Below are 27779 nucleotides of genomic sequence, written 5' to 3'. Positions count from 1 at the left end.
AAAAAAAAAAAAAAAAAAAAAACGTGAGGGAGAAATCAAGACATTCCCAGATAAACAAAAGCTGAGGGAGTACGTGACCACTAGACCTGCCCTGAAAGAAATGCTCAAGTGAGTCCGGCAGGGTGAAATGAAGACACTAGACAGTAATTTCTAGCTGTATGGAGAAATAAAGACTTTAATAAGGGTAAGTACATGGAGAATTATAAAAGCTAGTACTATTGTAACAATGGTTTGTAACTGCACCTTCTGGTTTTTTCCACATGATTTAAGACAGCAATACATTTAAAAGGAAAGTGTAAAAGCCACTATTACTGTAACTTTGGTTTGTAACTCCAAATCTCTTTTTCTGCATAATTTAGTAAAATTAATGCATTTAAAAGAACTAGTTCATGAACTCGTTTAAAAGAACTAGGGGCACACAATGTATAAAGATGTAATCTTGTGATCAACAACCAAAATGGGTGTGGTGGAGCTGTAAAGGAGAAGAGTTTTTGTATGCTATTGAAGTTAAGCCAGCATAAATTCAAATTATAGTGTTATAACATTGGGATGTTAAATGTAATCCCTATGGTAACCACAAAGAAAATATCTATAGAATATACACAAAAGGAAATGCAAAAGGAACTTAAACATTTCACCATAAAAACCCAACTAAACACAGAAGACAGTAATGCAGGAAATAAGCAACAAAAAACTACAGGGCGTACAGAAACCAAATAGTACAATGACAGAAGTCTCTCCTTATCAGTAATTGCTTTAAATATAAATGAGTTAAACTCTCCAATCAAAAGACAGAGACTGGCAGATTGGATTAAAACACACGATCCAATTATATGCTGTCTATAACAGACTCTGATATTATACTAATATCAGAAACAATAGACTTTAAATTAAAAAAACGTTACAAGAGACAAAGAACATTATATACACTAGAAGATTTAAAACTTATAAACCTTTATACACTGAATGACAGTAAAATATATGAAGTAAAACCTGACAGAACTAAAGGGAGAAACAGACAGCTCTACAATAACACCTGGAGATTTCAATACGCCACTCATAATAATGGACAGAACAAGAGGACAGAAGATAAGTAAAGAAACAGAGGACTTGGGCTTCCCTGGTGGCGCAGTAGTTAAGAATCTGCCTGCTAATGCAGGGGACACGGGTTCAAGCCCTGGTCCAGGAAGATCCCACATGCAGTGGAGCAACTAAGTCTGTGCACCACAACTACTGAGCCTGCACTCTAGAGCCCGTGCGCCACAACTACTGAAGCCTGTGTGCCTAGAGCCCGTGCTCCGCAACAAGAGAAGCCACCGCAATGAGAAGCATGCACACTGCAATGAAGAGTAGCCACCGCTCACCGAAACTAGAGGAAGCCTGTGCACAGCAACGACAACCCAACGCAGCCAAAAATAAACAAACAAAATAAATTAGAAAAAAAAAATCTGAATAGACCTATAACTAGTAAGGAGACTGAATCAGTAATCAAAAAATCTCCCAACAACAACAAAAAAAGCCCTAGACCTCACAGCTTCGCTGGTGAATTCTACCAAACATTTAATGACAAACTAATACCAAATCTTCTCAAACTTCTCCAAAATTGAAGAGGGAACCCATTCCATGAGGCCAGCATAACCATGATACAAAGCCAGACAAAGACATTACAAGAAAAGAAAACTACAGACCAATATCCCTTATGAACACTGATGCAAAAGTCCTCAACAGAATGCTAGCAAAAAGAATTCAGCAGCATATTAAAAAGTTTATATACAATGAATTACCAAGTGGGATTTATACCTAGAATACAAGAATGGTTAAATATATGAAAATTGATCAATATAATACACCACATCAACAAAGAAAAAAATACCACATGATCATCTCATTGATGCAGAAAAAGCATCTGAAAAAACTTAACACCCTTTTACGATAAAAATACTCAACAAAATAGATAGAAGGAATGTACCTCAACATAGTAAAAGCCATATATGAAAAACCCATAGCCAACACCATACTCAATGGTGAAAGACTGAAAGCTTTTCGTGTAAGATCAGAAACAAGGCAAGGATGCCCACTTTAACCATTTCTGTTCAGCATAGTACTGGAAGTTCTAGCCAAATCAATTACGCAAGAAAAAGAAATAAAAGGCATCCAAATTGGAAAGGAAGAAGTAAAATTATCTCTGTTTCTTCAGATGATGTGAGCTTATATGTAGAATACCCTAAAGACTCAACAAAAAAGCTGTTAGAACTAATAAATCAACTCAGCAAGGTAGCAGGATACAAAGTCAACACACAAAAATCAGTTGCATTTCTATACATGAACAATAAACAACTTGGAAACGAAATTTCAGAAACAATTCCATTCGTAATGGCATCAAAAAGAAGAAAATACTTAGGAATTAACTTAACCAAAGAGGTGAAAGACTTGTACAATAAAAATTACAGGGCTTCCTAGGTGGCGCAGTGGTTAAGAATCCGCCTGCCAATGCAGGGGACATGGGTTCGAGCCTTGGTCCGGGAAGATCCCACATGCCGCGGAGCAACTAAGCCCGTGGGCCACAACCACTGAGCCTGTGCTCTAGAGCCTGCGATCCACAACTTCTGAGCCAACGTGCCACAACTACTGAAGCCCGCGCGCATAGAGCCGGTGCTCCGCAACAAAAGAAGCCACTGCAATAAGAAGCCCGTGCACCGCAACGAAGAGTAGCCCCCGCTCGCCGCAACTAGAGAAAGCCCGTGTGCAGCAACAAAGACCCAGTGCAGCCAAAAATAAATAAGTAAAATAAATAAATTTTTAAAAAAATTACAAAACACCACTGAAAGAGATTAAAGAAGACAAATAAACAGAAACACATTCCATGTTCATAGATTGGAAGACTTAATATTGTTAAGATGTTAGTACTACCCAAAGTGACCTACATATTAAATGCAATCCCTATCAAAATCCCAGTGACATTTTTTGCACAAATAGAAAAACTCCAGACTTCCCTGGCAGTCCAGTAGGTAAGACTTTGCCTTCCAATGCAGTGGGTGTGGGTTCAATCCCTGGTTAGGGAGCTAAGATCCCACATGCCTCACGGCCAAAAAAATCCCAAAACATAAAACAGAAGCAATATTGTAACAAATTCAATAGACTTTAAAAATGGTCCAGGGACTTCCCTGGTGGTGCAGTGGTTAAGTATCGCCTGCCAATGCAGGGGACATGGGTTTGAGCCCTGGTCTGGGAAGATCCCACATGCCACGGAGCAACTAAGCCCGTGCGCCACAACTACTGAGCCTGCGCTCTAGAGCCCGTGAGCCGCAACTACTGAAGCCCACGTGCCTACAGCCCGAGCTCCACAACAAGAGAAGCCACCACAATGAGAAGCCCGCGCACCACAATGAAGAATAGTCCCCACTCGCAGCAACTAGAGAAAGCCTGCACGCAGCAACGAAGACCCAATGTAGCCAAAAACAAATAAATTAAAAAAAAAAAAAAAGAGTGTGGTGTTGGCATAAAGACAGACATATAGACTGATGGAATAGAGTGGAAAGCCTAGAAGTATCAACAAATCCTCACATATATGGTCAAATGATTGCTGCCGACCTTTTCGCCGTTTTTGGCCACACCGCGAAAGTGTCCCGGTTGGCTTTTTTTTAAATTTCTTTTAGGGACTTCCCTGGTGGTCCAGGGGTCAAGACTCCATGCTTCCAATGCTGGAGGCCTAGGTTCAATCCCTGGTCAGGGAACTAAATCCCATGTGCTGCAACTAAGACCCAGTGCAGCCAAATAAATTAATATTTAAGAAACAAAACCCAACAAAAATTGCTTCTTTGAGAAGATTAATAAAATTGATGAGCCCCAGCAAGACTGATCTATGTACATATACACAGAGAAAATAATGGAAACAAACAGTCCAAAACATGGTAATTTTTACATAATGGAAATACAGGTCAATTTTAATTTTCTTCTTTATACTCTTCTGGGTTTTCTAAATTTTCTATAAATAAGTTGTTTAAAAGTATCAACTCTACTGTATGAAATATAATTTTAGTAAACTTACCTGGCAGCCAGAGAATAAATGGCATTGGCAGATGCAGAAGGTTTGATTTTGGGATGCTCACACTCTGGACCTGCTAACGGGCTGCTATTCGTATTCTGGAAAGAAAAGTGTTAAAAAAAAAAAGAACCTTCTTAATACAGCTAAGTATCTCCTCTTACTTATTCAATCTATTCAAAATAAGAAGAACAATCATACAGACACAGACCTCTCCCCCAATGCCATGCTTAAGCATTATTATGTGTGACAAAAGTATAGTTGAAAGTTCAAATGTAAGAGTTAGGGAGACAGTTCTAGGAAATGGGTTTTTTTGGTTTGTTTTAATTCTAGAAAGATTTGAGGAAACTGGCTGTCTGCACACATACCATTCTAGCTTAAAAAGTCTATACATCTTTCTATACTGATGCCACCAGAAAGTCAAACCTAATCCACTCTCACTAATCAGACTGCCTATCACATAAATGCCACTTAAATGCTAAGTTACCCTCCCCTTTCCCTTTCAACGAAGAAATACATAGTTCATTTAAGGACCACAGGATTTCTTAACTTCACCCTCCAATTCCATCTTTTTCTTGGATTTCTAACTACCTACTGGACAATTCTTCCTTCAATGGCTCATCTCAAATTCAACATGTCTGTCGCTAGTTAGCCAGGTTCAAAACCTCTGGGGTGTGTGCATGTGTATATGTGTGTGTATGCGATTTTTCATCCTTTTTTCCACCCACTGACTGCTTTCAAGCCTTTCTGGGTCTTTGTTTCATGCTCCCTAAAGTCTCGACCTAAACCAGCTCCCCCTCCTGCTCCTAGACCAGGATTCTTCCCCTTGTTTCCCCAGTACCAGCTATATGAGATCCCTTTGTTATTCCTCAAATAGACTCTCCCAAACTCACTTGCTTTTCCCTCATCCCCCATTGCTCCAGGTCACTCCCCACACTACTCCAGGTCTTTGCTCAGAATTGTACCCCATCCCTACATGTACCTGCCCCATCCCAACTTTCCCTATACCCTGTTTTTACCCTGTTTTTCTCCACAGCATTCGTCAGCATCCACTATCTTACATGTTTTGTAACGTATCTTGCTCGTTTTCCATCTTTCCTCCAGTGGAATGTTAACTTTGTGAGAGCAAACTTTTTTGCTCAGTGCATAAACGAACCAACGAAAGAAGGAATATACCTCTCCCACCCCCCGTTCTGGACCCATTATCTCATGCTTATCCAATGGACTGCTAACCTCCCTTTTTTCAATCTATTCTCTTTCCAATCCATCCTGCATACTATTCCTAGATTCCTCTCTTTAAACCATCATTTTGGTCACGTCACTCCACTAATTTAATCTTCACGTACTCTTCATTTGTACCAAATAAATTCCAATTCTTTTGGGAGGGGGTATACAAAGTGCTCTAATCTAGCAGTAATGCTCCTTTCTAGCCCCTTTTCCTACTCTGATATCCAAAATTTCTGTTTTTCTCAAATTAAACTACTTCTTATCCCACAATACATCTTGAGCATTTCTGTCATTGTAGGTCTATTTTAAAACTGTATCCACTTTGGAAAGAATACTTCAAATTCAGATGCCACTCTTTCCATAAGCCCTCATGATTGCTCTATCTAGAAATAATCTCTCCTTTCTTTAAAACTGAACTGTTTTCTATTTATACTACTCATGGCATACACACCCAGAAACACATTTATTGCATTAACAAATATATTAACATACACTTCTTGAGGGTAGGGATTAGTATTATCCTTGAATCCTGTAAAAAACATACCACAGAACTGACCCATTCAATGTCATCCACGAATGTTTGTTTTTAAGATAAATAATTTCAAAATCAGGACTCACCATGGAGGTATCCAGATTGAATGTGCTTCCAAGCCTAGGCACATCGGTTCTGGGTTCCATTTGTGAGGGCAAGGAAAATGGAAGTGAGTGCCGGTTGGTTAATTCTCTCCCTGTCCAGGGGTCACTAGGGTTTGGCGCAACTACTGGTACTTTGGGGATTGGCCGAGGCAGCCATGATGCTTCTCCAGCGCGGCCAGAGGGGACAGGGGGCAGTTTGTCTCTGGACGGACAGTCGCCTGGTGTACATGGCAAGGGGCGTCTCTGAGGCCGTGTTTCTGCTCCACCAGAATATGGCCGGTCTGGAGGGGGTGGTGGTGGAAGATCTCGAAGAGTGGGAGGTATTGGTAATGGTTTGTCCTTATGAAGGGAGCCAGAAGGAGCCTGTGGAAGCATGATGGAAGCAATCAATCAAACCCCACTAATACACAACAAAGAATCAGAAAATGTAGAAATGGATAATGCTTTACCTTAGAAGCAGTTCCAAGACCAGAAGCACTTGAAGGAATAGATACTCGCTGTTGTAGAAGGTCAAGTCGTGGTGGCACTGGGGGAAGGGAAGCTTGTGGGGCCACAGAGAATGGAGAAGGAGGTCGTTCCACCTAACACAAAAAAAATTTCCTAATAGGTTATTCTTGTCTGGAGGAATGGCATCTCTCAACTCCTCTGAAAGATGTACACAACAAGTACTACATGAACACAGAATATACCAATGAGCCTGACTTTGGCTTAAGGTAGCGCTTCCTGAATTATTTCTATGTCACCAGAAGAGGGCGCTCTCAATCACGGAAATACCATGCAGATGCAAGCTACAGGCAAAATGTAGTATCTAGAAAAGGCTGTGCTACATAAAAAGCTTCCTAGCTTATAATTTTAGAAAACTTTACAATTTCCCATATTTTCCTCTTCAGAAAAAGAAAAAATCTTTCCAAGATTAAAAACAGAAAACCATATTAAAAAAAGGGGCATACATTAACCTCTCAACAAATCACCTAGGAAAGTAATGATTAAGGGGCAGAATGAGGAAAGAAATCAAAGTTAATAAATTCTCCATGGGTTATTGTGATTAAAAGAAAAAAAGAGATTTTTAAGAGAAAATGATCAATGGTATTACTAAAAAGCATCTTTCGTTCTTCCAAAGAAATGCTATTTCAATTCAGTAATTAAAAGGGATAATTTTTTTGTCAATTTGTATTCTAAAAATTGAGGTGTCAAATCAAAAGAAACAAATAAATGTATAACCTTTTCCATTTCCCTGCCTACAGCAGGGTGATGAGTAGCTGATAAGCTTGTCCAAGTAAGCTGTCAAGAGATATACAAGAATTTATACAAAATACTAATTCACATTTGCATTCCCTAAAAGCAAAATAGATGGAAAATAGGCGAATATGTATTACAAGCACTTATGCAAGGTGACAGGGAAACAACCATCCCCATACTGAGTCCTATCATTAATGCTGGGAGGTGAATGAGGGGGAAAAAGCCTGCACCATCAGCTACGTGCTTTTACTCATGCTTCAGAGAATGGGCTCCATGTCAGGCAGCGTGAGCAGCTGAACACCTCAAGGGTTAAGGAAGGGAAAAGTTATCAGTCAAACTAACTCTCACTTCATCATCAATATCTAGTCACTGTATCTTGTTGATTTTCCCATAAAATAATCCCATATCTATATCTTCCTTTTCATTCTACTTACCAACCTCAGACCTGATTTATTAAAACCCCCTTCCAGTGGTTCTCCCAACTTCTAGATTCTTATCTCACCAAATCATTTTGCTCACCATTACCAGCTTAACCATCCTTAAATACTCACTAGTTCAAAACCCATCTATCAGTAACTTCCACTTTCCCAGGTCACAAAATGTCACTTTCCTGCCTCGCTTTCTCAAGTCTAATTTGGTCTCCCTAACCAACAGCATTTTCCATAATGCCCTGTGTTGGAATTCCTACCTCCCTAACTTTGTTCAAGTTGTTTCTCAATTTGGAAGGCCCTCTCTGCCTATTTTGATCCCTCCCACCATCCATCCCTCCTTCTCATTCCTAAAGGGCAGAGGATTGAGTTAATCATATTCTTCAATTCATGTTTCAATATCATAACCGACCCATGAGATGTTCTTTTATCTCAACATACAACAAAGTTCCAGAAAAGGATAAAAGCACATACGGGGATGAAATTATCAAAGAAATAATACAAGAATATTTCTAAGACCTAAGGGACATAAATATCCATATAGAAAGCGTTCACTGCATAGCTAGCCCAAAGAAAGAAAAGAAAACTAATAACCAATCAACCAACCAACAAAACACTTAAATTTTCAGGGAATCAAGGATAAGGAAAATATCCTAAAGGCTTCTGAGGATAGAGGGAAAGGCGGTACTAAAGAGAAAAAATACACTAGAAACTAGAAGTCACTGAGGCTGTAACAATTCATAGAGCTAAATTTTTTTTTCAACCTAGAATTCTGTACCTAGTCAGTTTGAGGGTTGAATAGAGACATTTTAAGATATCAAACGTCTCAAAAATTTCACCTCTCACCTTTTCACAGAAAGCTATTTTGATAGCATACTCCACCTAAACAAGGAAGTTAAAGCAAGAAACATAAAAACATGGGAGTTAAGAAATAGGCACTCCAACACAAAGAAGAGGCAATGAAGTCCCACGATGATGGTGAGGGGAGACACCTCAGGGTGACATGGAATGCAGCACACCCAGTGAAAAACCAGTCCAGACTGGAGCCAAAACATGGCAGACTCCCATATATTAGTATACTATATTACATAATACCTACTATATTAATATGCTAATAGAATTTACTCCACAGAAAATCATATCAAGAGGATGTTTGGTAAGACGTGGTAGTGACAGGTACAAACTGAACACTAAGGAAATAAAAGCAAATCAATTATTTCAGAAAAGCAGAAGGTTGTAAAAGAAAGCAAAAGTAATTATCAACACATTATAGTATATTACTTGATACAATAGGGAGCAAAAATCACTTAAACACTGAATACTGACAGAACCAAAAAACATTCAAATTAACTATAGTCTGAAGATAGGGAGTAGGAAGGAGGGAGATAAGACATTTAAATCCTTTTCTAAACAGATGACTAATATTGCAGAATCAAGAGAAAGCAGTATAGTATATGGTTAAGGAACAGCTTTAAGAACCGAAAAATCTGAATGGGACACAGGAGTTAGAGGGCATAGAAGCAGGGAACTGACATTTCTGTAAGCCTTTTAGCAATTCTTTTAAACTTAAAAAAAAAAAAAATCCAAGTGCACTGATCACATGGAATTTTTTAAAAAGTAGATTCACTATTTTAAAAACAAATCAGGGACTTGCCTGGTGGCACAGTGGTTAAGAATCCGCCTGCCAATGTAGGGGACACGGGTTCGAGCCCTGGTCCGGGAAGATCCCACATGCCGCGGAGCAACTAGGCCTGTGTGCCACAACTACTGAGCCTGTGCTCTAGAGCCCACGAGCCACAACTACTGAGCCCACGTGCTGCAACTACTGAAGCCCGTGTGCCTAGAGCCCATGCTCTGCAGCAAGGGAAGCCACCGCAATGAGAAGCCCGCGCACCGCAACAAAGAGTAGCCCCCACTCGCCGCAACTAGAGAAAGCCTGTGCACTGCAAGGAAGACCCGATGCAGCCAAAAATAATTAAAAACAAAAAAATCAAAACGAAACAAACAGCAAAAAGCAACAACAAGCTACTAGGATATGACGAAACAGACACTCTCACAGTCTCATATACTTTGGGAGTGACTTAGGACAAAAAATTGGGAACAAATTTTAATGTCTATCCAAAAAAAGTTAAGGTATTTTTATTCCAGTATTTTATTCATACAAAGTAGATAATGAACTATAAGGTACAAAGAATAACAAAAGATGAAACACCCACGTGGAACCTACCATTCAGCAAAGAAATGAAACACCACGGCTTTCTGAAATTCCCATGTGTCCCACCACTAATTATATCCCTCTCCTCTCTCAAAGAGTTTAAATGGACATACTCTAATCTAGCAATTCCACTATTAGAAATTTACCCTACAGACAGACTTGCAAAAGAATGTCCATATGTGTAAGCCTGGAAACAACAGGAATGTCCATTAAGAAGAGACTAAATGAATTACAGAATAGCCAAGTGCAAAACAAAATATGAAGCTGTTTGTTTTTCTACTTGAATTTTTACAGTATGCATTACTTATTTATTTATTTATTTATTTGCGGTACGCGGGCCTCCCACTGCTGTGGCCTCTCCCGCTGCGGAGCACAGGCTCCGGACGCGCAGGCTCAGCAGCCATGGCCCACGGGCCCAGCTGCTCCGCGGCATGTGGGATCTTCCTGGACCGGGTCACGAACCCGTGTGCCCTGCATCGGCAGGCGGACTCCCAACCACTGCGCCACCAGGGAAGCCCTACAGTATGCATTTATCACTTTTATTTAAATGAGTAAATTTAATCTCATTTATATATATTAGCTACAGAAAAAACTGTTAAGTTTCTTCTTTCCTCTAAAGTCCTATAGCACTTAGACTGTACCCAACAATTTAGAACAATGTGCACTGTCTGGCTTGTATTAAATAGTGTCTCACCTGTATACATATTCTCTTCCCAAATAACTACCTCCTTTTGGGCCTTTGTCTTAGGTTTCTTATCCCATATAGCACTCAAGAGAGCTACTTAACTAGCACAACAAACAGCTTGCAAAAGTAATATGTGTTAACTGTGAAAAATTCAAACATACCATAAAATGAAAGTCCTCTGATCCTGTAGCCTCAGAAATAATAGTAATGTGATGTGTAGTCATCCAATTTTCCCCCCATGCATGTTAAAATAATTCTTTTGTAACTAAATCATTTTAACAGAAATAAGGTGATATTATATATAATATACAGTTGTTTTTTTAATTTAATACACATTGACAGCTTTCCACTTAAGTATATGTAAACTGAGTTCACTCTGCAGAGCATTCTGTTATATGGACTGTAGTAGACAGAATAATGATCACGGTCCCCTCTCCCACAGGAAGATGTTCATGCCCTAAAACCCAGAATCTGTGAATATGTTATCTTACTTGGCAAAAGGAACCTTGCTGATGTGATTAAGGGTACAGATCTTGAGATAGGGGAATTATCCTGGATTATCCAAGTGGGCCCAATCTAATCACATGAGTCCTTAAAAGTTGAGAACCTTCATGACTGAAGGAGGAGGAAAGGAGTCCAGGAGCCAAAGAATGTAGCTGGCCCCTAAAAAATACCGTCAGCTGACAACCAGCAAGGAAACGGGGATCTTAATTCTACGACTGGCAAGGAACTGAATTCTGCCAAACCCACATGAGTAAGGAAGGCCGACTGTATACATTGCACTGTGCCACTTTACATAAGGGACTTGGGCATCTGCTGGGACTCCAGGACCCAATCCCCTGCGGATACTTTCTTTTGGTTTTTTTTTGGCCACACCACATGGCATGCAGGATCTTAGTTCCCCGGCAAGGGATTGAACAGGTGCCCCCTGCAGCAGAAGCGTGGAGCCCTAACCACTGGACAGCCAGGGAATTCCCAGGAAATACTTTTAATATAATATTACAAGGTGATAAGTTCTATGGCAGACATATTCATAGCATCCCAGAAACACATGGCCAGACCTAGATTATTTGTGGGTCTTGGGCATGGGGGAAACAGGGTAGAGTATGGAAAGGTTTCCTAGGAAATGAAAACTGAGCTAAATTACATAGAAACTATCAAGACAAAAGCACGGAGAAATTTTTAGTGGTTCAGTCTTGCTGGATTACAAAATACAAAGTGGAAAGGATTACCAGGGCAAACTGCCTAGAAAAGAGAATGGACTTATTAATCCATTAAGTAATGAAAAGTCATTAAAGAGTGTGAGGCAAAGGAATAAGGTAGTCAAGGTATGTGCTGTAGATCAATGACTCTGGAAGTGGGGCGAACAGATGATTATAAGAGCCTGAAATAAGGCAGTGACATTGAGGACAGAAAGGAAAAGATACACTGGATACAATCACTTAGGAGATGGAATCCATCCTTTCAATATTTATTGAGCACCTACTATGTGCCAGGCAGTCAGGTGCTGGTATAAAAGAAAGCTTCCTTTGTACAAAAAAATGCCTCCTATGAAGTTATAACAGTCCAAACTAGAGAACTGACAACATACTAGAACCTCTGTTTGCCCTATATTTATTAAAATCTTCAATGACTGCCTTACTCCTAATTAGTGAATAAATCCCTGTTTTACCCTACCACTGACGTAACAGAACTTGTTCACATACTTTCTTAGCCTTTATCTTTCCCATCTTTACTAGGACCTTTCTAGTTTTAGTTTCTGTATGGTACCTCCTATTACCTTCCAATCACTGTAGTTGCCATTTATTTGGTTGTTAACGGTGCCTCATTTCTCCCGCCCAAACCTAACTTTCCAATGCCAAGACTCCGTTAGAAAAATAGACAAGGAGAAAATATTCTGTTCACAGTAGCAAAATGGGTCCAATTCTTTTACTCACCCCTCATTTTCTCTACCAAGCTATCTAAATAGAGCCCAGTTCTAGCATACAGACAATAAGACCATGGGCCTTGAAGCCGGAATGTCTGGCCACAGATTCTGGTTCAACTTACTAGCTGTGTGACCTTCAGCAAATTCCTTAACCTCACTGTGCCTTGGTTTCTCCCACTGCTAAATGAGGATAACAGTAATATCTACTCATAGGGTTACATGAATATATATTAGTATAAGATTATGAGTTAAAATAAGTAAAGTACTTAGCATCATTTTTTCTCACACAGTAAACGTTCAATAAATATTAGCTATTGTTACTCCTTGTATTTTGGATGTCATTAAGTGCTCTATTGCTTTAGGACACAACTGATAATGGATTTTGCCACAGTCTCTTAAACTGATGCTTACCTTGGCACCAGCCAATTCCTTCATCATGAAGAGAGAATCATCAGCTCGCTCATCGTCATCATCCTCATAATTTGGGGAGGGAGCGCCCTCTGCTCCTTGCCTCAGCAGGCTGCCACTTCCTCTAGGATCAAAGGGATCGACCACAATGGGCTCAGTACCTTTAATTTCACATCGGCAGAAGGGACAGCCCTGGCCTTCTGATTCCTGCAAAGGAAACAGGAGATGGTAACAGACACATCTGAAAGTTCTTAAAATATTCGTCCACTAAAAATACATTTCCTAGAAACGAAAAAAGAATCAAAAGTTTAGAACCTACCCCACAAACCAGGCCATCCTTTATATCCGTAAAGGATATATAATCCCCAATTCTTCATTGTCATTACTTAGCTGAGAAAAAAGCATGGCTTAGATCCATACCTGCCAGGATGTTAGACAGGATGTGCACATGAGGTGTCCACAGGGCTCAATCTTCACATCTTTATCATTTTCAGCACATATTTTACACAGTTGGAATGTGGAGCCCATCTCACAGTATAATTCATATTGTTCCTTTGATTAAAAAGAAATTAAGAGATTATTCAGCCTATTGCAAATATTTGTTGAATGAATGACTGCAACTGTAAATGCTAAAAACAGGAAAATTGAAAACTGTTACTTTTAATACTAATTTTGCTTGTATGAAAGTGTCACAACAGTGTTCAATTAAAACAGAAAGCACCTAGTCTTGTTCCTTTTTTTTTTTTTTTGGCCGCACCCTGCAGCATGTGGGATCTTAGTTCCCAGACCAGGGATCGAATCTGTGCCCCCTGCAATGGAAGCACGGAGTCTTAACCACTGGACCACCAGAGAAGTCCTTTGGCCCTATTTTAAGAAGCACAGTTTAAAAAGAAACCACACAGGACTTTCCTGGTCTCGCAGTGGTTAAGAATCTGCCTGCCAATGCAGGGGACACAGGTTCGAGCCCTGGCCCGGGAAAATCCCACATGCCGTGGAGCAACTGAGCCCGTGCGCCACAACTACTGAGCCTATGCTCTAGAGTCAGCAAGCCACAACTACTGAAGCCCGCATGCCTAGAGCCCGTGCTCTGCAACCAAGAGAAGCCACTGCAATGAGAAGCCCGCGCACAGCAACGAGGAGTAGCCCCCGCTCGCTGCAACAAAGACCCAACGCAGCCAAAAAAAATTAAAATAAATAAATTTATTTAAAAAAAGGAAAAGAAGCCACACACACCTAAATTCACTAATCTAGTCAATGGTTTAAAATTTACGTGTTCCAATCACTTAATATAATTCTATTGTCAGTTCTGTAAAGTATTATACAAAAGCTTGGCTCTGGTAATATGGTTATAATTTAAAACAAAGTTCACCTGGGTCACTTTGATGTGGTCTTGGGGAGTTGGTTCACATAAGCCTGTCAGGTCTGGATTCTGATTCCGTCCATCAGGAAACAAATAGCTATAAAAAGAGTAACCAATCTTGGGGTTCTACTGAAGCCAATTTATCACTGCTTACTAATACAGACAAATGTTATCTAGGAATTCTCTCATTCTAAAAGGGCAATTTTGCATAAGTGCAAAGATAAATTTTACTAGTACTTCAAAAAAATTAAATAACACAGATCAGTTCCAAGAAGATACTCTCCAAACGCTGATATTCTTTCTCTATTTTAATCAAGGGGTTGACAAACTTTTTTTTGTAAAGTACCAGAGAGTAAATATTTCAGGCTGTGCGAGCCATGTAAGTCTGTGCCACATATTCTTCTTTGGTTGGTTTTTTAACAACACTTTAAAAAGGAAAAACTATCTTAGATGCAGGCTGTACCAAAACACCTAGTCTGTGGGCCGCAGTTTACCAACTCTTATTTTAATCTGTGGATGGCCACAAAGTGTAAATTCTTAATTTAAATGACATTTGCTTTGACCAAAGACCTGAAATACCTTTGTTTACAGATTTAACACAGAGAGACACTAATTTAAAGACTGGACCACCAGAGAAGTCTGTTAATTTAAAAGAAATGTAACAAGAAGCAAATTAGGCCACCGGGATCAACTACCAGGAAGCTTCTGGCATCAAACTGCTCTGACGTTTGGGGAAGTGCCCCTTCCAGCTCCAGTGTTACTGTAGAAGACGATGCATAATGGAAAATGGATTTTCCTCATCACTTTAAAACACAAGTCGTTTTCTGATACCTGGTCAACTGTTAGTATTTTTAGTGCTTACCAACTGATAATCAATTTGAATTCGAAAAGGAATAGCAATTCTGGAATAAATAAGAACTTAGTCATAAATATTAGCAGAGGTTACAAAAGCCCATAGCCTGAAGAAATGCTGCTGAATCAAAACGAAGTTAGGATGAAGGCTGATGAAGGCCACTGAGTGTGCTGCCATCAGGAACATCTAAATCATTCTAATGTTGGCTAGTCAAATAACAGGTAACGTTTTCTGCTAATTGGTATATTTTAAAATCTAGTATAGATTTGAAAATAAATTAACATTTAGAAAAAAAGAAAGATAAAATTTACTCAGGGTAACAAGTGAAGTAGTAGAGAAAAATAATTTCACTCAAGGAATCCTTCCAAAATAAAAACCAAAGTCCTACTGAACCTGAAAATCCAAACAATATAACCTGTCAATATGTGTCCTGAATCTTTATCTGTAGAAGAAACCTGGAATAAAATCATTAATGATGCAGTTTTACAGCCCCTAAGTTCCTAGACTCTAGCAGATGGTAAACAGTATGTACTTACAAGCCTTCCCTGAAGCCATCAATCAGCGCTTGGAAGAGAGGTTTATTGTGAGGGATTGTCTGGAGAATGTTCCCATCAGCAGTGACATACCCAATAGCCCACTGACCCAGACGAGTACAGCTCAGCCGGAAAATGTAACTGAGAACAGAGAGAAACAAAATCTTTAATATACATACTTGCATTAGGGTGGAAAGACAAGACAGAGACAAAAATCAAAAGGACCATCAATAATAGATTCTTTAATGGCTTCAGACCAAAATCAAAAGACATATAAGCTCAATTCTTAAGTGGCTTGAAAGCATTTATCAAATCATAGTATCTGAATATGTCAATTCCTCTGATAAACAGACATCAATCCTGCCGCAGAAATGTGGTCACTGGGGAACTAGTAAAAGATCATATTTCCTCTATTTCAGCAAAGGTCACAGGAGAATAAAATTCAGGTGAATAAACCTCTTTGCTTCATTGCACTGACCTGCCAGGTTTGTGAATGAATTTCTGGAGCCGAGCTTTCACTTCATCATATGTCAGGAAAGCCATGTAACCAGGATGAGTTACAGCAAGACTGTTCCAGTTCCTGAGCAAAGAAGACCAGGGCTAAGGAAACAAGAGATCAATCAGACCATTTGGCTCAAGACATACAACCAGCCTCAGAGCAATGAAGAACAAAAGGAAAAACAACCTGAATTCTCAATTATAAATTCTCCATTTAGTGTCACATATTTTCAATCATGTTGTTACTTTAAGGGAAGACAAACATGTTTGGGAAATAAGAACTCTGAAAAGCTAAGAAGAAAATTACACATGCTTATAGGGAGAAACTTAACTATACAAAATGAAATTCAGAAAATATCCAAGCAGCTCTAACCAACAGTAGTGAGGCTAAACAACAAACAAAAACAGAGAAACAGGGCAAGGCCTAGATGTGCAAGTAAGAAGTTTCAAATAAAGGTTTACACAAGGTGGCATATACACCCATTGTTTTTAGAAAAAGAAAGAAGTGAGTTCTTTGTGGAGCATCAATACATCTCAATATTAACAATCAAGAATTTCAATACCATAGGAGAAAAAGCTGGAAACATACATAAATGTTCAATAACAGAACTCACTAAATATATTATACCCATCTTTAGGATGTTCTACAACCATTAAAATGATGCAAAGAAGAATATTTAATAATAGAGAAAGATTATAAATGTGAGGGGAATAAAGCAGATTATATAGTTATTCTTTTTACAAAAAAAAATTTGTATATATAAAATAGAGTAGTTTTAACCTTTTTTTTTTTGGCCATAGTTTCTAGAATGAATAAAAAATATTTTCATAATAGGCAAAATCCCAAATGTCCAAATGTTATTTTTTAAAAAGGTTTCTCTTCAGAAAAATAGCAATAACTAGTTTAGCCAAAGTTTTAGTATCCTACCTGAAAGAGTCGTGTAAAGATGTCGAATTCAAACACTGAAATATAATCATTGCAGGTCAGATCAATAGTGGATTTCAGAGCCATGGCCTCCAGCCCAGAACTGATGGGATGTACTTCATGAAGGGCCTGTCTGAAGCTCTTCCAAGGTACTATTGTCCTAGGATGGGAGTGGGGGTAGGAGAGAAGGCAGAGTGAGATAACAGATAATTTCAGGCATTGCTACATTCAAAAGAAAGAGAGGCACATTAAGCTCTCAATATCAATTTCAATTTTCTTAAAGAAGCTGAACTATATTTTACATTGAGAACAGAAAGGGCATAAATGATACATTTCTTAACTTTCTAATGAATAAATTAATAATAGAGACATCTTCTACTTTTCTTCGGCAGAATGCTACAAGTTCATTCCCTTTCTCATCTTTCTTCAGACATTTGTTCTATTAGAAAAGCATTGGAAAGAGAGATAAGATTATCCTTTTTGTATAACAGATGTAATCTGTGTCCAGATCTTTACTAACTGAAAGCTTGTGTTTAACTTTTTAAAAGCACATAAAACACTCTGTGTTCTTTTGAGGAACCCACACTATCAAGGACTTCACTAGAGGAATATAGGCTTAAGGTACAGGAAGAACAGAGTTCTGATAGAGATGAAGAAGAAATTATTTAACATAAGAATGATTAAACCCCAGATATGGCTAGCAAAAGATATTGTGGGATTTCTATTTCTCAAGATCTTAAAAAATAAAATAAAATCTCATTGCCTTTGAAAAGTTTATGTATTCACCAGTCTGAAAGTAAGAGAACAAGTGGCGTTTCAAACTCTTTTCTAATGTAGCTAGTTATTAAGTTAAAGGAACAAAGTTAAACTTGTTCCCATTCTCTTCAATTAAGTTTTTAAAAATCACTAATTATTCTATATTTAATGTTTAAACATGATTTTTTAAAATAAATCAAGCGTTTAACAAACTTCAAATCAATATGTAGTATATACCTGAAACTAAATAGTGTTTGTCAACTATATTTCAATTAAAAAGAAAGAAAGAAAGCATTTAAAGAGAGATTTACATTAGGATCTGTATATTCAACTGAAAAATTTTATTGTTTTCTACCTTTTCAGTTCTTTGAACCAAAATTTCAGAGGATATCCAAGAACATTTATATTAATACTTAGAAAAACTTGTCTCATAAATCTGTCTATATAATGTAAGACTTCTGAACATCAAAAAGACAATATAACAAAGTGGAAAGACAAGCCGTAGACTAGGAGAAAATATCTCTAATGTAAATGACTAACAAAGAGTTAGTATCTTACAATAGGAAAAAGACAAACAACTCAATAGGAAAATGGACAAGTCAGGAATAGGAATAGGAAGGTCAGAATAAGAATCTTGATTGGTGACAAATGTGAAAAGGTGCTCAAGCTCCCTTGTCATTTAGGAATATAAAGCAAAATATGATACCAATTCATATCATCAGTGTTAGTCAAATTGCAGAGCTACTGGAACATGTGTACACTACTTATAGGAATATAAACTGGTACAACCACTGTGGAAAGCAATTAGGCAATATTTGGCAAAGCAGAAGATGTGAAACCCCCTGACTCAGCAATCCCACTTCTAGGTATGTAACTATTGAGAAACTCTTGCATATGAAGACAAATACAATTTTGCTTTCTGCAGCACTGTTTTGCAATAGCAAATAGTTTGAAATGTAAATGTCCATTAACAGCATAATGGATGAGTAAAGAAAGAGAAGAGCATTCAATCAAAGAGTGTGGATTTCAACGGAACTGCAAAGGTTTATTTCTTTTAAAAAAAAATAATCAGAGCAAAAAAAGGTTGGGAAGTAGGTACACACATATTACTTTTCTGTTTCCCATGTTTTAAATATTCCATCAATAAAAAAACTAAACAAAAACCCAAAACACAAGCTTCAGTTCTTCATAGTTCAAATTCATTATTTTGAGTCTTACTTTTCCCCAAAAGCTTTCCTCCAAAATTCTGCAGCATCTGCTTTAGTAATCCGAAATGTGTCTCCTTGAAAGAGTCCACTTGGAAAGATTCCTTTTAGCTCTGCCAGCATGTGGCTGAAGATCAGGGACAGTTTGGTTAGGTTTCGCCTACAAATGATCAGAAGTGCAATGATTAAATGAATACATAAAATTATTTTTATTTTAAATGTGCTGAATTCACTACACCAGGTGTGTAATTTATAATGCAAGAAAGACTGCTGCATTCACTAGGTCTACTCCTTTCCCTCTGTTCAATGTTTTGTGGTAAATAAGAAAAATTTAACAGGAATCTATTTTAAGACTTTTAATCTTAAATTAATCAGATCTAATAACTGAGCATAAACTTACATGAACAAACTTACTTTTTTAGGATGACAGGTAAAGAGGACTCAACAAATATGTGTAAGAAGTTGTACACTGCTATAACCATTCACTCACAAAAGAAATGTTAGGAAAGCAAAATATATTATTTCCTGCTTTGCATGAACTAATCTGGATGTTTAAATTACCATAACTCATCTAAATTAAAAATAAAGGCTTCCCTGGTGGCGCAGTGGTTAAGAATCCACCTGCCAATGCAGGGGGACATGGGTTCGAGCCCTGGTCTGGGAAGATCCCACATGCCACAGAGCAACTAAGCCCGTGTGCCACAACGAAGAGTAGCCCCTGCTCACCCCAACTAGAGAAAGCCCGCGCGCACAGCAATGAAGACCCAACACAGCCAAAGATAAAATTAATTAATTTTTTAAAAAGTCAATTTTTGTCATACAAGGGGACTATGAAATTTCAAGTCAATTCATGATCAATTTTATTGCCTAAAAATTCTCTTTAATACAGATAGATTTTCCTCTTTTAATGCTATACTGGAGGGTCACCACTAGTCCCATCTTTGTCTTTCCTGGATAAAATGCTGCACTAAGTCTCTATAGCCCCAACTTTTCTGCAAAACACTGCTGAAATCTTTCTAATCAGCTTTTCAACAAATCAGCTTCAGTTTTTTGATATTTGTCTTCCTGCACTTGTATCAAGTTATATTCTTTCTAGTTTCCTATTTCTGAAAGCACCTACAAAAGTGATAAAATTAATATTCTTTGAAGACAGTCTAAAATAATTCATATGCTAAATAGCTCAAGTAAGATAAAAAATACAAGCACTTATCCAATCCCTAAACTCCATTAACTGTTTTCCTCCTGGTACTTTGAGAGCCTTCAATTATTGCTGGTTAGGACTTTTACTATTTTACCAAAGAGGAAACAAAAATAGAAACTATCGAGAATATATCACAGATAACATGATAGAAAATCTGCAAAGCACAATTTAGTCCCAATGACTTCCCAAAGACTTCTGCAGGACACCAGACTGCACTCAATATTTATATAACATTTTGCCAAATGTTAATCCTTAAAGATAAGCAGGAGAGAGTCCATTATTCCCTTAGGATATGCTAAGCTGTTAAGAACCTACTATGTGTAAAGAGCTATGCTAAACAGTATAGCAGAAAAACGTGTATCAGAGAAAATACTGGGTGGGCCAAAAAGTACCTTCGGTTTTTTAAGTAAAAATAAAAGACACATTTTTCATTTTCACCAAGAACTTTATTGAACAACGTATTCACCCTTTTGTTCCACTACCTTCTGCCATTTTTCAGGCAACTTCATAGTTCCATCTTCCCAAAACTTTTTATCTTTTTGAGCAAAGAACTGTTCTAGGTGCCTTTTACAGTCTTTCAGGGAATTGAAATTTTTCCATTAAGAGAATCTCGTAAAGACCGAAATAAATGGAAATCCGAAGGTGCAATGTCTGGTGAATACAGTGGATGAATCAGAACTTCCCAGCGAAGCTGTAACAGTTTTTGCCTGGTCATCAAAGAAACATGCAGTCTTGCCTTATCCTGATGGAAGATTATGTGCTTTCTGTTGACTAATTCTGGACGCTTTTTGTTGAGTGCCGCTTTCAGTTGGTCTAATTGGGAGCAGTACTCGTTGGAATTAATCGTTTGGTTTTCCAGAAGGAGCTCATAATAGAGGACTCCCTTCCAATCCCACCATATACACATCACCTTCTTTGGATGAAGACCCGCCTTTGGTGTGGTTGGTGGAGGTTCATTTCACTTGCCCCACAATCTCTTCCATTCCACACTATTGTAGAGTATCCACTTTTCATCGCCCGTCACAATTTGTTTTAAAAATGGAATGTTTCATTATGTTTCAGTAGAGAATCGCATGCGGAAATATGGTCAAGAAGGTTTTTTTCGCTTAACTTATTTGGAACCCAAACATAACCAAGCTGGTGCAAATGATATTCAACGCTTGATTTGGATATTTTGAGCATGTCGGCTCTCTCCAGTGTGGTATAATGTTGATTGTTCTCAATTAATGTCTCGATTTGATCGCTCTCAACTTCAACTGGTCTACCTGACCGTAGAGCATCATCCAGCGAGAAATCTCCAGCATGAAACTTCACAAACCACTTTTGACATGTTCGATCAGTCACAGCACCTTCTCCACACACTGCACAAATCTTTTGTGCATTTCAGTTGCGTTTTTACCTTTCTTGAAATAATAAAGCATAATATGCTGAAAATGTTGCTTTTTCCTTCCATCTTCAATATTAAAATGACTACACAAAAATTCACCAATTCTGATAAGTCTTTTTTTAAATGCACACTGATATGACAGCAGTCACATACAATCTAACAAAATTGTTTTGAATGAAGTTAAAGACAATCAAGTGCTACTAGAGCCGTCTTATGGAAAAAACTGAACGAACCTTTTGGCCCACACAATACATATATCATACTCCCAAGGTTACAACAGAACTCTTTCTGCAAGAAACTGGTTTGAATCTTACTTCTTCCTGAAAATGTCTTTCCTTAGTCACTCCAATGTCATCCTTTCTTGGTTCTCCTACTTGCTTTTGTTCTTCCTTTGGCTATTCTTTCTATTCTCCTAACATAACTATTTCCCAAGAATTTGCTCTCCATCATTTTCCTTTCTTTCCCTCTTGACTCTTCCTTTGCAATCTCAAGGCTTCAAAAACTGCTTTGCAAAAGATTCCCACATCTTAGGCCTTAGTAATCTCAAGGCTTCAAAAACTGCTTTGCAAAAGATTCCCAAATCTTAAGCCTTAGTAATCTCAAGGCTTCAAAAACTGCTTTGCAAAAGATTCCCAAATCTTAAGCCTTAGTAATCTCAAGGCTTCAAAAACTGCTTTGCAAAAGATTCCCAAATCTTAGGCCTTAGTAGCTTTCCAACTGCCTACTGCATTTCTCCATTCAAACGCTAGCACCACAAAGCAACACATTCAAAATTAAACTAACCTTCCTTGGGGATTGGGGTGGGGGTGGGGCGGTAATAACAGATTTTGGGAATTTGGGATTAACAGATACACACTACTACATACAAAATAGATAAACAACAAGGACCTACTGTATAGCACAGGGAACTATATTCAATATCTTGTAATAACCTATAATAGAAAAGAATATGAAAAAGAATATATATACACAACTGAATCACTTTGCTATACACCTGAAACACAGTAAATCAACTATACTTCAATTAAAAAAAAAGAAAAACAAATTTGTTAACTGGAATTAAATAAATCTTTACACTTCTAAAAAATAAATAAACTAACCTTCTTTCTCAAAGCTGCTCTTTCTTCATGTTCTCTATTTTCCATATTTAATGACAACACCATCTTACTTCCCACAAGTTCAGAACCTTAGAGTCAATCATCTTAGCTGCCTCCATTTTCTTTATTCTCCATATCTGACTTGTCAATTTGCCAATCATTTGTTGTCAATCCTACCTTTGAATTTGTATTATTATTCTAATATGCACTCCTTGCTACCTGCGCCTACCTACTCCGTAATTCAAACTTCCATCTTCAGTCTATTCCTATGCACGTTCAATCATACCACATATAACTGCCTTTCAAGGAGGGGGGAAAAAAATTTCTACAGTACCAGTGGGACAAAATCCAAACTCAACTTTGATTTTTAGACTTTCCACTAACCTGGGTCTAACCTACCTTTATAACTAATTTCACTAGTATATTCTACTCAAACTGAACATTTTACCTCTTCTTATACATACTACCCTTATTCACTTTTGCACCTCTGAACCACTGGTTATTTGTTCCTTAGTCTGCAAAAGACCCAGCTTAACTGTCATTTCCTAAGAAGCCAACCAGAAGTAATAAACCTCTAAAATACCCCCAGTATTTTCACTGAAGTTCTCTTATGTCATCTGAACCCATCTTGTACTACAGTTATTTGTGTACATGAGGGATGAATTCATTTCTGATATATATTTATAACCCTTTGGCATCTGGCATAATTTCTAACCTTTATTATACCTTTAGAAAACATCTGACTGCATACTGTGTGCTAGGCACTAGGGATGGATACAACAATGCAACAAAACAAAATTCCTGGTTTTATAGCATTCACATTCCCATGGTAGAGTATCAGGTAGTAGGAGAAAAAGGCTTTGAAGAAAAACAAAGGAGGGTATGAGAAGAGAGGCATGTTAAGATTGCCGTTTTAGAGGGAGTGGTCTTAGGAACCTCTCTTATTGTTGATTTTTAAGCCAATTCTGAAGAGAAGGTAGGAAGCGAGTCTTTGGATGACTGGGCCATGTCAGCATCTTTGACTCTTTAAATAATTTTCCCCTGAGAATCTACCAGGTATCCAGTACTATGCTAGATCAGAGATAAAATATACATACCAAAATATAATGGACAAAAAGTTTTAATTTGTGAAGTAAGCCACAAAAAGGTGAAAGTTACTGACCGCAAAGATGTAATGTCACCAGGTGCCTAAGAGCAATTTGAAGTGCTGACTGCAATAGTTACTGAAAATCAATTTAAGACACTTTCATACTCAAGGATGCATCCCCCAAAAAGCCAGCTTACATTTCTTAAAACCACCAGAGATGTGCAGTGCGAGCATCACACTTCTTAAAACGAAAAAGAAGAATCTACAAAGGCCCACGGGTCCGGGTATTTTGTAAGTGGCCCAAGTTTAAATTCTGTTTCAATAACATTGTAAGGCCTTAGGCTTATGGCTCAGTGTCTACAGTGTATAGGGCAGAATTTAATCAGCAAAACCTGTCTCAACGTGTAAACTTAGAACAATGAGGCATGATAGATATTTGGGCTTATTACAAGTAAGCAATACATTTCAAAATTCTGTCAGCAGGTACTTCAATTCATACAATAATATGTTCTAACATTTCTCCAAATATCCACAAAGACACACAATTGTTCTATTTTTTATAAATGCCCTGAAGACAAAACTTTTCTTTCTCTGAGTAGCAGCAAGTAGGATCAACACAAGCTTTTCTTTAACTCAGTATTTGAAGAAGGTCGTTTTCACTACCTTTCACGCTAACCATTTACATCTAAGTAACTGCAAATTCTACTCTATAGCTCCCATCTTTCCCTTCTCTTGTCCTCTCATGACTTCCCCATAATCAAATGCTGATTCAGTATGCAGTGTCAATTTTTAAAAAGGTTCAAGACTGGTGTGAGTTATTTTCCCCCTACCTCAGGTCCTACTCTAAAAGCCAATGTACCTTTGTACCTCAGGCCTAAAGTAATGGTATACATTTTCTTGTGCATAATTTCAGCCAGTAAGGGACTAAGATTTATATGTCACTAATATTTAAGTATATAAAAATTAAATGCACAATTATAGCTTCTGTTTCAGCTTCAAAAGTAGAAAGATAAATACAACCTGACAGAAACCACAATCACCATTTCTATAGAGCAAGCAAGACAGTGTGGGAAAGTAGCCTTTATATGAATATGAGATAAACAGAAAACTCCTCAAATGATGCCAACCAATGCATTTTCTATTACACAAAATACTGAAAAACAAGCTGCCTTGTAACTCTTGGCCACAAAGTACCTTGCAGAGAAAGAGGAAATGGAAAAAAGAACATAGTATGGGGAGATATATTAACCCTCTATATTAAAATGTATTTATTAATGTTTAAGACAAGTACAGAGAGTAGTACCTCTTTTTTGTTTTAATGAGAATGTTCCATCGCTTAGAAGTACAATAAAAGTTTCAAGAAGAAAAAGACTGTTGAGAAATGAATATTAAGAGACTGAGATCTTCTTGGACTTCCCTGGTGGCGCAGTGGTTAAGAATCCGCCTGCCAATGCAGGGGACACGGGTTCAAGCCCTGGTCCGGGAAGATCCCACATGCAGTGGAGCAACTAAGCCTGTGCGCCACAACTACGCCCGTGCGCCACAATTACTGAGCTTGTGCTCTACAGCCCGCAAGCCACAACTACTGAGCCCACGTGCCACAACTACTGAAGCCTGCACGCCTTACAGCCCGTGCTCGGCAACAAGAGAAGCCACCACAATGAGAAGCCTGCACACCCCATGAAGAGCAGCCTCTGATCGCCACAAGTAGAGAAAGCCTGCGTGCAGCAACGAAGACCAACGCAGCCAAAAATAAATAAATAAATAAATTTATTTATTTAAAAAAAGAGAGAGAGGTTGAGATCTTCTAGATCTTCTAGAAAAATATTAAATGATGACTTACAAAACAATCAGTCCAATGTATTCATAAAGATATTCTCACTTATGGTTACTTTTTCTGAAACTCCATTTTGACAGTCAGAGATAAATTCTATAACTGACGAGCATGCTCTGTTTATTCTTTCTACAAAGGAGTACCTGAAAATATATATAATAATAGTCAAGACGACTAGAAATCTAAAATGGATTTTCTGGTCTAGCATTAATTTATTGTGTCCTGTGACGTTATTTAATCTCTCTGGGCCTCCATTGATTCCAATGTAATATAAGGAAGCTGGAACCAATTACTCTTAAAGATATCTTTCCATTTATAAAAATGTATAAATTTATGCTATATCACTGATTTGAAACTGGAAAAGAAACCTTAACTTCAGCAGTTTATTTTCATAATATTGAAGAAGACATGAGAGAAAGAAAGCTAGCACTTTATCCTTATGTGACAGGCTAGAAATTATGTCAAGAAATAATAATTTTTAAAAGTATATTTTATTTCTGCCTGCAAAGAATTTAAATAAACTTATATCTTATGGAATTTAAATGAACAGTTAATTGTATGAACCATGTATGGGGATAAATTAAAATACTGTTATCTACTCGTAACACTAGGGATCTGGCTAAATTCCAGAATCTGTAGTGAATTATTTTACTCAAAGAATTTTATCATTTCTGAAGAAATAACATGGAAACATCAAAAATCATCTCAGCTATATGAAAATACTATCACATGTGAAAATGGTTCAAACACTCAGAAGTCTTTTTGATTTTTAAAAAAAGTGGAGCTTTCCTTTTGAAAACAATAATTTAGTTAATATGTATATAATTATTATAAAATTCTTCCAATCTCTGTTTGACGTTTATAATAAAAAAAATTTATAATAAAACATTGGGGGAAAACCCCAATAATCTATTTTAATAATATCTGTAGACCCAATGATCCTGTACTTCCCAGCAGGTAAATTTCAGAATGATTAACACAATACAGTGATTGACAGACAAACTACACAACATTATACAAGGCCATTTTGGAGCTGTAAAATATTTCCCAAATGAGGTCCCAATATAACTCACTCTTTGCCATTCAGCCATGGTGTGGGCTGTAAAACCTACATAAATGATGATAAATAATTATACTGCTCAATAGTGAAGTGATCAATGTTTTTAAGTATTTCACTTACTGGTACTATTTCAGTGATAACTGTGCTGCTTTTTCTATTCATTAAACTCCAAAACCTTATATGCAAACACTAGTGTCATCCAAAGAATGCTGAGTGAGAACATACTGAGATGACATTTATAACTCAATAGCAGCATCCTCTGCTCACAGTAATCAGCTTTAAAAATAGATACAACGGAACTTCTTTCAAAAAAGCTTCACAGGAAGTCAATGAAGTACTGTTTAACTCTTATCTGCTTAAGCTGCTAAAAAAAAAAAAGAGGGGTGTCGAGGCAAAAAGCATCACCTATTCAAAAAAATTCTAAGCCAATATATCTAAAAATATCAATGGCCTTTTTCACTAAACATATTAAGTATATTTGATAATATACTAATGGTCCTGCTTCTGAGACCCCCAAGTTACATGGTAACAGATTACAACATCATCATTCAGAGCATTTTGAGCTGTTCCATAGAATTTTAAACCTGAAGAAACACTAATCTAATTCACCAGATAAAAGGGAAGGCAGCAGCCCACATGAGAATCTCCAACATGCCCCTCGTACTTCTGTCAGATTAATCTTAAAACACAGACTCAATCTCCTTAATCCTTCTACACCAAAATCCTCAATGACTTCCCAATAACCACCAAAAAAGTTCAAGTTGCTCTGCTTGTAAGTCAAAGCACTCACAATATGGTCCTGATTCACCTTTCTAGACAGATACTACTCAATATTTCCCAAAACATTCTATACTTTCCAGGCCCCAGGCCTTCAGTGATGGTGTTACATCAGTAATATACGTCCTCTCCTTCTCTAATAGTTAACATTAAGAGCTTACTGTGTATCAGATACTTTGTTAAGCTACGTGTATACCTCATTTAATTCTCATAATAATGCTTTGAAATAGAAATTACTAATCCTATTTTACAAGGAGAAACAAAGACTTAGTGACATCAAATAATCTGCTCAAGGTCACAGAGCAAATAAGTGGCAGATGCTGGTGTGATACGTATTTCCTTTCCAATGACTATGGCTACCTAAGCCCTGCCCATTCAAAATTCATTTTAAATGCTATC

The 27779-nt window shown here is 37.6% G+C and overlaps 1 protein-coding gene across 1 annotated transcript in view; it reads right to left on the bottom strand.

Moving 5' to 3' along the window:
• The window catches only part of CBL (Cbl proto-oncogene), an 86275-nt gene that overhangs the window by 15811 nt on the left and 42685 nt on the right, over nt 1-27779 (bottom strand). The window contains exons 3-12 of the mRNA XM_024751703.1: nt 18951-19097; nt 16980-17136; nt 16032-16153; nt 15557-15694; nt 14177-14264; nt 13228-13359; nt 12811-13014; nt 6355-6486; nt 5888-6268; nt 4049-4143 (exon numbers count right to left, since the gene is read on the bottom strand). Coding sequence (XP_024607471.1) covers nt 4049-4143; nt 5888-6268; nt 6355-6486; nt 12811-13014; nt 13228-13359; nt 14177-14264; nt 15557-15694; nt 16032-16153; nt 16980-17136; nt 18951-19097 — 1596 coding nt within the window. The remainder of the gene's footprint in view (nt 1-4048; nt 4144-5887; nt 6269-6354; nt 6487-12810; nt 13015-13227; nt 13360-14176; nt 14265-15556; nt 15695-16031; nt 16154-16979; nt 17137-18950; nt 19098-27779) is intronic.

The sequence above is a fragment of the Neophocaena asiaeorientalis genome, unplaced genomic scaffold (genome assembly GCF_003031525.2).
Source record: "Neophocaena asiaeorientalis asiaeorientalis breed wild unplaced genomic scaffold, Neophocaena_asiaeorientalis_V1.1 scaffold479, whole genome shotgun sequence".
Classification (NCBI taxonomy): domain Eukaryota; kingdom Metazoa; phylum Chordata; class Mammalia; order Artiodactyla; family Phocoenidae; genus Neophocaena; species Neophocaena asiaeorientalis.
This window is presented reverse-complemented; position numbering and strand designations above follow the sequence as displayed.